The sequence below is a fragment of the Enhydra lutris genome, unplaced genomic scaffold (genome assembly GCF_002288905.1).
Source record: "Enhydra lutris kenyoni isolate GAN:26980312 unplaced genomic scaffold, ASM228890v2 scaffoldscaffold24, whole genome shotgun sequence".
Taxonomy (NCBI): Eukaryota; Metazoa; Chordata; class Mammalia; order Carnivora; family Mustelidae; genus Enhydra; species Enhydra lutris.
In genome coordinates, this window is record NW_019154108.1 from 20,883,487 (window position 1) to 20,897,017 (window position 13,531).

The window sequence follows — 13,531 nt, forward strand, 5'->3', positions numbered from 1 at the left end:
AATTTCCAGAAATTTTTTATCTTATAAAACTGAAATTCTGTACCCATTAAACAACTCATTTCATCATCTCTTGGCGACCACCATTCTACTTTCTGTTTTGATGAATTTGACTACTTTAAATACCTCATATACATGGAATCGTGACTGGCTTATTTCACTTTTTGTTAAGATTTTATTTATTTATTTGACAGACAGAGAGAGATCACAAGTAGGCAGAGAGGCAGGCAGAGAGTTGGCGGGGGTGGAAAGCAGGCTCCCCGCCGAGCAGAGAGCCTGATGCAGGGCTCGATACCAGGGTCCTGAGATCATGACCTGAGCCAAAGGCAGAGGCTGAGCCACCCAGGTGCCCCTTATTTCACATTTTTAAGACTAATATTTCACTATATCTGTTTATATCTTTTTGGATCATAGTTTTGCCATTTGATATGTTAATGATCCCCACTTAATTTTGAAATGATATATAGATTTCATAAACAGTATTTTGTGTTTTTGTTGTTTAAAAAAAAAAAAAATTACAGGTTCTTGAGCATGTTTCCTAAGCAGTGGACTATGATTTGCTTGTACTGGCAGTAAACAAGTAATAATGATACTATCTTAGAAGTGCAAGTCATTTCTCATATTTCTTTCCTATACAGGTAGAGAGGGGGGCAGTGCGGTAGAATGTTCATCACATCCTAGTTCTAGTTCTGGTACTTACTAGCTTATAACCATAGAGCTTTGAACTTCAGTTTCATTGGTTTTCTCAACTATAAAATGATGATAATGTTAACTACCGTGATGATCATTTTCCGTAACCATTGTTTTGATGAGTAAGTCAGATCTGTACACAAAGCACCTTGCCCAGTTATTGGTGTTTTTTTGTTTGTTTCTGTTTTTGAGCTTGTTAGACTGCTTCTGTATCCATGCTTGTGATTTAGCTCTCCATTTCATTTTGCTCACCAGCATAATTTTATTTTGTATTAGCAGACTTTGAGTGAGGTTGCAGGGAGGGACTGCTTAACGTTCTCTTAAATCTTGTTTCCATAAGAAGCTTTAATTAAAGAGGCATGAATATCTTCCTTTAAAACTTTTACATTTTCATTTCTGAATCATGTCTTTGTTTAGATTTAAAATCTCATAACAAAATTTATCAACATGTAAATGATATAATTCCTATAGTCAACAAAGAAAATTATTTTTGTGACTATAAACATTTGTTTAAGTGACTATAAACATTTGTTTAAGTCATTCAAATATATCTGTGTGAGTAAGGTTCTTTAGAAATTTCTGGGACATGAAGTTTCAAAATAAATGCCATTATCCAGCTTGGAGCAAATTCAGTTATGAAGACTTCTTTAGAATTCTAAAGTTCAGTAAACATGTTTCAAAATCAATGCATTCAAAAGGCCCAAATATAAATTTTATGCAACTCCTTATTTTTCCTTCACTAGATTACAGCGAGGCAAGAAACAACAAATCGAAAATGGCAGCGGAGCAGAAGACAACGGTGACAGCTCTCACTGCAGTAACGCTTCCACACACAGTAATCAGGAAGCAGGACCTAGTAACAAACGAACCAAAACATCTGACGATTCCGGGCTTGAGCTTGATAATAACAATGCAACAGTGGCAATTGATCCAGTAATGGATGGTGCTAGTGAAATTGAATTAGTATTCAGGCCTCATCCCACACTAATGGAAAAAGATGATAGTGCACAGACAAGGTAAGTGTGTAGGTTAGCTTCAGATTATTTGAATTCGTAATACTTAATTTGGAGTTAAAAGGCAATTTTGTGTAAGAAATAAGGGCAGTATTTGTCATGCCATTGATTGCCAAGGTTCTTTTGGATGTTCTGGCTGCCTAGATTACAATTTTCTTTCTTCTTCGTGTGCTTCCTACCCACATTTGTGTATCTAAAAGGAGTGACTCTGGGGCGCCTGGGTGGCTTAGTCTGTTAAGGCTCTGCCTTCAGCTCAGGTCATGATGCCAGAGTCCTGGGATTGAGCTCTGTGTTGGTCTCCCTGCCTAGTGGGGAGCCTGCTTCGCCCTCTTCCTCTGCCCCTCCCCCCACTCACTCATGCTTTCTCTCTCTCTCTCATATAAATAAATAAAATCTTAAAAATAAATGAATAAACAAAAGGAATGAGCCTCCTAGGTAGAGGGGGAAGAAGAGTCCTTTAACTTGTTCAAAGAGTGATTGAATTATAAACCATGCTTTAAGAAAAAGTCTCAAGATTAGTGCTTCTTGGATCTGTTTTAAAAACCAGAAAATTGATCAGTTCTTAGTATAAAATTTGCTCAGAATTTTATTATTCCTCTTGCTGCTGTAGATGGTAGAATTCTGCTTCTTGGGGTTGAGGGGTATTTTCTTTCCCACTGCTGCAGTACTCCTTGTATTTGTTTGATTTTTGTCATGTCATATTTACAGATGGTAAGGTAGAGCTTTCGTGCCCTTGTAGACAGATGGTGAGTTTGTACTTTCCCCTCTTCTGCACCTTGCAATAAAAAATGTTTAGATAATAGAGGAGTAAATTTTTGGTACTCTTTTATCAGTAATTGAGACATTTACATTTTATTCAGCTTGTTAGAAATGTATTCTATAATTTGAGTATGTTTTTATCATTAGTGTAGAAATTAAATTATTAATGATTTATTTTTCCAGATACATAAAGACTTCAGGTAATGCCACTGTTGATCACTTATCCAAGTATCTGGCTGTGAGGTTAGCTTTGGAGGAACTTCGAAGCAAAGGAGAATCAAACCAGATGAACCTTGATACAGCCAGTGAGAAGCAGTATACCATTTACATAGCAACAGCCAGTGGGCAGTTCACTGTGAGTATTTAAAAGAATAGGCTGTTGAGGGCGCCTGGGTGGCTCAGTGGGTTAAGCCGCTGCCTTCGGCTCAGGTCATGATCTCAGGGTCCTGGGATCGAGCCCCGTATCGGGCTCTCTGCTCAGCAGGGAGCCTGCTTCCCTCTCTCTCTCTCTGCCTGCCTCTCTGTCTACTTGTGATCTCTCTCTGTCAAATAAATAAATAAAATCTTTAAAAAAAAAGAAAAGAAAGAATAGGCTGTTGAAACCGGGAGCACATTCACCATCTGAGTCTGGCAGGTGTTTGGCGGGGCCTAATAAAAATGTTCAGGACCCTGAGACCCTGACAGAATGAGAAATTGCAATGGGGTAATTATTTTGATATCTTTTGGTTGTCCTTTTATGAATAGTATGTGACAAGTTTTATCCTAAGAGTAAAAAAAAAAAGGACTTTGATGTTTGTTTCATCTCACTGCTGTGCTTTGAATAGTTTTTTAATTGTTTCTTTTTCTGTTTTAGGTATTAAATGGCTCTTTTTCTCTGGAATTGGTCAGTGAGAAATACTGGAAAGTGAACAAACCCATGGAACTTTATTATGCACCCACAAAGGAGCACAAATGAGCTTTTACTAAAACCAAGTCTGAGAATGAACTTTTTTTATAGCCTATTTCTTTAATATTAAAGATGTAACGTCTTTACTTTTACGGACAGAATCTTGGATATGTTGTTCAGTTTTCTTTCTGAGCCAGACTCGTTTACACTATTAGAGTCTTTTCCCCTTAATTTAAAATTTCCTTTTTGGAAGGGACTGCAGTTATTCAGGACTTTTTCTTTCCTTTTAAAAATATATCTAAGTTGTATGTTTTCATGAAGTATGGTTCCATTTGGAGCACCCTTTTGACCCAGGAATTTTTCACAGTTCCATATTCTTAAGTGAAGATTCAGTTGGCTGTCCTTTTCCCTCCCCTCAAAAGTTTTTTAGGCCTACAGAATGTTAAATAATATGTATTTTGACTTTTTTTCCTGGAGTCTTGTATATTTATAGTTTTCTATATAAGCTGTAGTATCTTCATGAAGACCAAGGCTCAAACTTACTGTGCTTAAAAAACAATTCTCATAGGATTATTATTTTCATGGTATTTTCTTCCATAATATCTCATTTTTTAAAAAAGGTTCTTTATGAACTTAGTGTCCATTGTCATGCAATGTTATTTTTTTCCATTTTTTCCCTCTAATTTTGGAATTTCTGATCCTGGGAAAGAGAAACAAAATGTCAAGTTCTATGAGAACTTGGTTCATTTACAGATTTCACTGAGGAAAGAAAAATTAAATTGGTCTTATGTAGTCTTCAAGTGTATATTTAAAGAGGTCTTTTTGTATTAGCTTTACTGTCACTTCAGTTCCTTTATTATGTGTGTTTGATGTTTTTTCCTATCAAAATACCAGAGATATGGAGATATTTTGCACTTTAGCCTTGATGAAAAGTACAAGATATGTTCAAAGCTTCCCTAATTCTTTTCTTCTTGGTAGCCACGTAAGTTTCAAGAATATAACATGGCACATAGAACTAACTAACAACTGGAAAAAAAAAGTTTACTTCAGTTTGAAAAGTGTGTTCAGCGTTTTGGGTGGCCCTATCACTTTGTAAATTTGGTGCTCTGCTAATCACACTCTAGAGAGGCAAGGTAGTGGAGCTTGAGCCCTGCCCTAGTGAAAGATTATTTTGTAGAAGAATGTCAGCAAGTAGGGTAAAGTCATTTTGTTCTTCTTAATTTAGTTTTATATTTAGAGACAGTGTTGGGCTGTTAGAGCCAGAAGGCTTTATGACGACAGATCAGAAATAAGATTGACTTGTGTGTTGCTTTTCATCACTGTCCTAATTCCAGGTATGTTTCCAGGTTTATAAATATCACAGTATTTACAAAGACTTGATTGCATTGAGAAATTAACCTCAAAGGGTTTTTTGTTTTTTTTGCCCACCAGGGTTGAGTAGTCCTCCAGTTCCATTGTAACTAAATAACCTGTCTAGACATTGTAAATATTTATCTGTCATTTTTGACAGATTGCGGCCAGCTTGATGTTTTAAATCTTCAGTCCAATATGAAAACTTAAAGGCTCATTAAATTTTTTACTGTCTTACTGAAAATATTTCAAATCTGTTTTTATAGTTTTATTGTGCCATGAAATTTGAAGACCACCAAAAATCAAGGGAAATTTTGTATTCAATTCCTTTTCTGGTGTAATGTTAAGTTGTATAGATTATTAATGCATGTCCACTGCATATAACCCTGGTTTTGTGATATAACTGCTTAGATTTTATTCGTGATATTAGATTAGTGGTTGCATTAAATAACCAAATTCCCATTGTGATTAATTGAAATTTTGTCTTGAAGCAGAAAATTATTTGTGAATATAAGCTTTGTGCTTAGAGAATGTGTTTCTATCTGTTGGTATGGGAGGATGTAAAATGCGTCATTAGTGAATTCATTAGATGTGTAATTCTTTGCAAAATATAATAGGTATTTGGTAGAGCACTGAGTGTAGTTTGTGTGTGTGTGGTGGTGGGTACTGGGGTGTGTGTGTGTGTGTGTGTGTGTGTGTGTGTGTGTGTGTGTGTGGTGGGTGGGTACTCTTTATCATCACCACCAACCAAGGTTTTGTAACTCTTTATCTAAGTAACTTGTATACCCACTCTTTCAATTGAAGAACAAAAGGCTCACCAAATGACGTAAGGGCCTTTAAGATACATTATCATTTTAAAATTTATTATAGTAAAATATACATAACCAAATTTACCATTTGAACCATTTTTATGTGTATAAATCAGTTGCATTAAGTACATTCATGGTGTTGTGTACATCACTGCTGTCTAGTTTCACAACTTTAAGTTCGTCATCCCAAACAAACTCTGGATTCATTAAACAGTAACTCCCCATTCCTTTCCCCATCCTCATCCCTCAAGCCCTTGGTAAACTTTATTGTTTCTCTCTTTGAAGTTGACTATCTTAGGCACCTTTTATAAATGGAATCATCTGTCTTATTTTATTTAGCATGTTTTTAAGGTTCATCCATGTTGTATATTTATGTTACATTTTGTTTATCCATTTATCTTTGGATGGACACAGATTGATAGACACTTTTGCTGTTCGAATAATGCTACTTTGTACATTTTTGTACAAGTATCTGTTTGAGTCCCTGTTTTAAATTCTTTGAGTATATACCTAGAAGCACAGTTGCTGGAATATACAGTAATTCTATGTTTAATTTTTTGAGGAACCCCAAACCATTTTCCCCAGGCCCTGCACTGTTTTATATTCTCACCAGCAGTGTACTAGGATTGCAGTTTCTCCACATTCTCACCAACACTTGGTATTTGTTTGTTTTTTAATAGTTACCCTAATGAGGGTAAAGTGTTATTTCATTGTGGTTTTGATTTACATTTCCCTAAAAGCTTGTGATACTAATCTTTCATATCCTTATTGGCTGTTTGTATATCTTCTGTAGAAAAATGTTCAGATCTTGCTCATTTTTAATTGGGTGGTGATTTGTTGAATTGTAGGAGTTTTTTAATCTATTATCAGATATACGATGTAGAAATACTTTGTCCCATTCTGTGGGTTGCTTATTTACTCTCTTGGTAGTGTCCTTTGGTGCACAAAATTTCTAATTTTGATGAAGTCCAGTTTGCCTATTTGTGTTGTTTTCATTGTTGCCTATGCTTTTTGTGTCTTATCTATTCAAGAAAGCATTATCAAATCCAGTGTTAGGAACGTCTTATATATGTTTTTTTCTAAGAGTTTTATTTATAGATTTAGCTATTATATGTAGGTATTTGATCCATTTTGAGTTTTGTGCATGGTAAAAGGAAAGGATTCAGCTTTGTTGTTTGCTTTTGGATATCCAGTTTTTCCAGCACCGTTTGTTGAAAAGACTGCTGTTTTTCCATTACATTGTCTTGGCAGTCTTACTTGAGATTAATTGACTATGTATGTGAGGGTTTATTTCTGGGCTCTGTATTCCACCTGGTCTATATATATGATTGTCCTTTTGCCAGTACCACACTGTTTTGATTACTGTAGCTTTGTTGTAAGTTTTACATTATAATTTAAAATTCTTTGAACCCTGTGAAGATCATGTTTCCCTTGTACATTTTAGGAAATTGAGGGTCAGGATTCTGATTTAGATATCTAAATGTAAAATAATTGAAATCAGCTAGATGAGAAAAGGTGTCTTTTTTTTTTTTTGAGAAAAGGTGTCTTTTTAAAATCCCCTCACATTTCTACTTAGAAATACTTGCTTTTATAAAAATAAAATAGAAACATAGTTTTAAGAAAGGAATATATGCATGCAGTTGTTGTCACTATAAAAATTACTTCCTTGAGAACACTTCTAAATTAATGGAATAAGGCCTCTGAAAATCTGTTCTTCCATAAAAGTGATGAGAACACTGTGAAAGTTGTCAAAATTAAATTTTTCAGAACTCTGAAACTGAACTAAAGGCTTTCAATAATCTGAATATTTATCAGTAATAAAAACTGTAAGTTCCATAGCATTAGAGATTGCTCTGCCCTCTTCCCCCCACTTCTGGATAGCCTTAAAAAGGAATAGCCTTGCAACTATGGTAGCAGTGAAAATCTGCAGCCTTGGAACCCCTGGAAGGGGCTTAAAGCTCCCTAAAAAGCCCATCCCAGAGAATCATCACTATTTGACTTGTCTGGTCCTTCACTGAATAGCTCTAGTCCCAGAACTTGTCTTTATTTGATCCAACTCTGCCTGTGTGTATAGAGCTCTGTCTACAGCCTGTTTGTTAAAAACAGCTTCAGTTGTTCAGCATAGCAGTGTTTCGAGGCAGTGATACCAATTGGGAGTAAAAAGAAGGTGGCCAAAAAAATAAAAGGAAAAGCCGGGAATGACATGTCCGTGTAGGACTTTGAAAAGCTTCAGCATATCCTGTGAATATTGAAGGCCGCATGCATGTGCAAGGCTCTATGCATTCCCAAGGGGGAGAAGAAGTCACTAATTGTACCTGTGGCACAACATGAGCCTCTGCAAGCGGGAAGTGAATACTAAGGTCGAGTTGGGAAAAAACAAAACAAAACTACATGTTGTGGTGTTGGAGGCCTACCCCAACACACTTACAGAGCACTTCAACAAGGCCGAGGGAGTGATGCCATTGTTTCAAGGCACGGAAGCATTAGCGTTAGCTGACCTCTAAATTCATGAAGAAGAATATAGTGACCACACAGCGAGAACGCGCTGTCTCACTAGAATTAGTCCGGGAAGGTCACTCAACCTGCATTGTTGCAAATGTCTAGTTTTCAACAAAAATTTACAATATATGTGAAGAAGTAGGAAAGAGTGAAGATACCCAGATGTTGGACTTACTAAACAAAGACTTTAAGTTAGTGTCTAAAAACGTGTCCAAAGAACTAAAAAGAAACCGTATCTTAATAAGTAGATATGAGAACAAATGAGAATAACAGTAAAGAGGTAGAAATTATGGTAAAACAACCATAGAGAAATTCAGGATTGAAATAATATAGTGAAATAAGTTCATAGAAAGATAATCCTGGGTGTCTGGCTGCCTTAATCAGTAAAGCATGTGACTCTTGATCTCGGGTTTGTGAGTTCAAGCCCCACATTGTGCATAGAGCTTACTTAAAAAAATTAAAAATAGAGGGGCTAACAGATTTGAACTGGTAGAAATATTCAACAAATGAGAACACAGTCCAATTGAGAGTATCCTATCAGAAAAAGAAGGGGAGAATGCTGCAGAGACCTGTGGGACACCCGTCAAGTGCATAATGAGAGTCCTAGAAGGAGAGGAAGAAGAGGGGCTCAATGAGTATTTTAAGAAATAATTGTTAAAAAATTTAAAAATTTGATGAAAAACATCAATCTGCACATCAAAGAAGCTCAACAAATGCTAAATAAATAAGACTCTTGTAAGCAGCAAGAGGAAAGTAATTAATCACATACAAGGGATCTTTAATACAACTAATAGCTTCCTTACGAGAAGTCACGGAGGCCAGAAGGTAGTGAATGACAGACATTTAGAGTCATGAAAGAAAAAGTCAACTAAGGGGGTACCTGGGTGATTCAGTCGGTTAAGCCATTGCATTCAGCTCGGTTCATGATCCCAGAGTCCTGGGATTGAGCCCAACATCAGGAACCCTGCTCAGCAGGGTGTTTGCTGCTTCCTTTCCCTCTGGCCCTCCCCAGGTGTCCCAGAGATGAATTATATTTTATAATGATAAAAGAGTTCATCAGGAAGGCGTAATAATTATAAACATGTATTCAAACAACAGGACCTTAAGATATATTGATGATGCAAAAACTAGCATAATTGAAGGGAGAAATCGACAATAATAGTTGAAGAAGTTAATACCTGTTGTCATGGGGGACAGTTCACCTGGGCAGAACATCAGCAAGGGAAGAGAAGACTTGAACAACACACAATAAAATGAAGTAGACCTAACATACCTGTAGCATACTTCACACGACAATAGCAGAACACGTGGAATGATCTCCAGTGTGGACAGGTTTACATCAAACAAGTCTTGGTAAACTTAAAAAAATACACATGCAGGTACACAAACATAGCAGCATACAGACTCTGGCTATAATGGAGTGAATTTAGAAATCAATAGCAGAAGGAAATTTGGTTAACTCACAAATAAATGGAAATTAAACAGTACTCCTAAAAAATACCAGAAAAAGTCAAAAAGTAAACTAGAAATACTTCAGAGTGAATGAAATGAAGATGTGGCATTCTCAAACTTACAGAACAAAGCCAAAGCAGTGCTTAGAGGGAGATTTATAGCTGTGGATATGTATATGAAAAGATCTCAACATAACCTTCTACCTTAAAACTGTAAAGAGCTGAAGTTGCTTCCAGCTTAAACATTTAATGATGCGTTCTTTTTTTTTAAGATTTTATTTATTCATTTGACAGATCACAAGTAGGCAGAGAGGCAGGCAGAGAGAGAGGAGGAAGCAGGCTCCCCACTGAGCAGAGAGCCTGACGTGGGGCTTGATCCCAGGACCCTGGGATCACGACCCAAGCAGAAGGCAGAGGCTTTAACCCACTGAGCCACCCAGGCACCCCTTAGTGATGCATTCTTACACATAAAATGTCTTTATATCACAGGTGATTTGTTTATTTGGTGTAAAACTTATGACCTTTTTGAATATGACTATTCATTTCCTTCCTATTAAAGAAATTCTCCCCTAGTTGCTGTGCTTTTGGAAATTTAAAGCTAGAAATCAAAATTTTCTTTCCTAATTATATAGGAGTTGACTTCAGAAGTAAATTAGTTGTATATCTAAACTGGTTATTTTAGCAGATTGTAATTAGAGAGTTCTGTTCAGTTTAAGTTACACTAAATTTTAAACCCCTCAAAATCTTAAGTGATTTTTCTTTCATTATATATATAACATTTGCTACCAATTTCTACTTTAGGTGGCTGTATTAGTTTGCTAGAGCTGCCATAATAAATACCACATTACAACAAAAATTTATTTTCTTACAGTTCTGGAGGCTGGAAATCCAAGATCAAAAGTGGTGGTGTTTCTTTAGAGGCCTCTCTCCTTGGCTTATAGATGGCATTTTCTCCCCTTGTCTTCGCATGTTGTAAGACACCAGTCATATCCGATCAGGGCCCAACCTCAATGACCTCATTTAATCCAAATTATCTCTTTAAATAACCCTATCTCCAAATACAGCCACATTCTGATGTACTCAGGGTAGGATTTAAACATGTTTTGGGGAGATAAGAAATATCTATTATGGGCTTAGACACAATTTAGACAATTCCTAAGGTAAAGATGAAAGCATACTATATTATGCTAAATTAATCTCTTAGCAAAAAATAAGATGGCTAAATTTTATTTGATGACCAGTAATAAAAATACACCGAAGGAGGTACTGTTCAACTGGCAAAAGATATTTGCTAAAAATGTACTTCTCTTTAGTCTGTGGATTAAAATGTAAACTGCCCAGTTTAAACCAAACCCCACTAAGATGTTGCCAAAGGAATAATTTTTTTTAAATGAATAAATTTGACAGGTCAAAGGCAAGGATTGTTGAGATAGATAATAGATGTTAGTTATCAGCACACTGGGGAGTTAGGTGTTCTCACACGGGTGATGAACAGTTGGCGGTTACTGATGTACAGGATGAAACAAGATCAAAAACATCACAAAAGGCTTAACGATTGGAGACTTTGCCTTACTGGAAAGACTAGTGTGGAAAATGGGCGTGAAAATGAGGTAGGCTAATGGTGTGTCTAAGGAGTATTTGGACCCACAGAAACTTTTCCTTTACTACCAGATCACTATTCACTGATCCAGCCAAAGAGGAGCAGTAACTTCTCTACAGAAAATAAACCAGAGCTGCGTGAGACTTGGGATACCAGGCATAGTGGAGACGGCCTCATAATTATGGTGCGATGACTGCTCCCTTCTAACAGAAAGTCCCCAGAATGCTGCCATTGTAGTTTGCAGTGATTTTGCTATTAGTCAAAAATAACTATGCTGGGAGAAAATGAAAATGAAGCTGGAAGTGCTTTCTGCATCTGCATAGATAATTAATGAGTATAAAATATAGTGGTTCAAAGGGTTTCAGATAGAAAAGGTACAGTAGGTCAGTGGTTAACTATAATTTTATAATCTGTACCAGAATTTTCTATGGGACTGCCTTTGGTGAAGTTACATTTAAACTTTTATATATGTATTTCCTTTACTAAAGACAGATCACCAAGTGGCTGAAAGCCATGGCACTGAGGTCATCCTGATGATATTGGATCCTGGCTCTTCCCCTTGCCAGTTTGAGAACACCATTGGGTAAATGAGTCTTGCTTAGCCTTGCTATAAATTATAGGATATAAACTGTGTAAAAACAACACTGTGTCATTCTAAGTCTCATATAAATATATAAGGTATTGCAATTAATATGCCACTTCTTAGGAAATATTTTTACTTGGCAAATCTTATTCTCTGGCCTACATGATCTAAAACTCTCCTTCCATTTAAATTGCATGAAGTAGGTTGAAGGAAGTTTGCAGTTTGGGGATTTCAGATACACAGTTTATTCACATTTTAGCATATGTGCTGCCGAAGCGAGCACGTTTATTCACATTTTAAAGTTAGTTTTATCTCTTCAGAGCTAGTAAAGGATCTTTGGGCTAGAAGAGGGGTTGGTCCTTTCTGAGTGGGGAAAGGAGGGTGGCCGCAAAGAAAGGGATTATACTGCTGTAGATGACAAGGCATTATAGACAAATGTAGACACTTTTTTTTTTTTTAAGATGTTCAGTCTTTGTAACCTCTCATGGGCTTTGTGAATTTCTCTGTCGAGACTAAAACTGAGATGCTCACTTGCAGCCTACACTGTAGCTTTAAGGCTGAGCTACTGGTTAAGAAACTGCTCCTGTAAATGGCCTGGATTTGCTATGTTGCTCTCTTTCAAGCCAGAGTAGAGACACTGATCAGGAAACAGAAGCATTTCTTTTTCTTTCTTTTTTTTTTTTTTAGATTTTATTTATCAGAGAGGGAGAGTATGTGCACAAACAGGTGGAGCAGCAGAGGGAGAGGGAGAAGCAGGCTCCCCACTGAGCAGGAAGCCAGACGCGGGGCTCGATCCCAGGACCCTGGGACCATGACCTGAGCCGAAGGCAGATGCTTAACCAACTGAGCCATCCAGGCGCCCCAAACAGCAGTACTTTGAGAACTGGAATGAGAATTTTGGGAAGGTTTGGATGAATGAGTATCCTAAATTCCTGCTTCAAGGAGCCTCACTTAAAATGGAAGAAACCCCTTGGATGTCTGCTGCTTTGGCAGGTGACCCCTAACCTCACTTTAAGGCGTTTCCTTGGAAAAAGCAGTTCATTTGCTCTTTACAGTCCTTTGCCTGCAGGATATCGTCAGATTCCTGCATGTCCTTGGAACAAGTATGAAGTGTGATCTGAAAAAATGCTGTTTTGATCAAATATACTAATGACATGTGGAATATGCCTGTGTAAATAAGTTATGTTGGATCTTGTAGGAACCTAATTTTAATTGGGTTAAATTATCGGTTTGAATACACTTGTACCAGAAATTTTGGTTCAGATTGTCAGCTTGAACAGCAGGATGTTACTGTTTACTTGGTTGAAAGAAAAACTCAGCACTGGCCCATCTAAATTGGAGGTAAGATGTTAGAAATTCTTTAATCTAATGTAGAGAAAGGAAATCAAAGATTTACAGGAATGTTGGGGAGGATGTATTACATTATAGTTATCTCCTCACCTATCGTCTCACTGTATGTCTTAGGAGAGCCTGGTCAACTCTTTACACAGGCACTGGGAAATGTGGTGAACAGAGCTTCCTTGAAAAGCTTTATAGTATGTCGATTGGTCAGGGATGCCTGCGGAAGAGGCTTTTGTGGAAATGGACCTCCTCATTCACTGGGCATTGCCCAGGCAGCACTCTGTCAGAAACCCAGTTCCCTTCCCTGCTAGGCCAGAAAGGTGGACATAATTTTAGTTACTATAATAGGCAGTAAAAGACTGACCAGATGATCAGTATAGTCTGACAGTGATTTTTTTTTTGGCCTTGGCTAATTGATCATGTGAGCCAAAGGGCCAGAGTGGTCCTATTTAATTTATATAACTGAAAACTACAGGTCTGATCTGAGCCCCTCTATTACTATGTTTTTTAAACTTTTTAAAAAAATTTAAATTCAATTAATATGTATTCTTAG

General features: G+C 36.8%; 1 protein-coding gene across 1 annotated transcript in view; it reads left to right on the forward strand.

The window, feature by feature from the left end:
• Positions 1–5,325, forward strand: part of LOC111150741 (ring finger protein 2) — a 43,866-nt gene extending 38,541 nt beyond the window's left edge. The window contains exons 5-7 of the mRNA XM_022508320.1: positions 1,431–1,703; positions 2,643–2,814; positions 3,313–5,325. Coding sequence (XP_022364028.1) covers positions 1,431–1,703; positions 2,643–2,814; positions 3,313–3,414 — 547 coding nt within the window. The 3' untranslated portion in view covers positions 3,415–5,325. The remainder of the gene's footprint in view (positions 1–1,430; positions 1,704–2,642; positions 2,815–3,312) is intronic.
• The last annotated feature ends 8,206 nt before the right edge of the window (positions 5,326–13,531 follow it).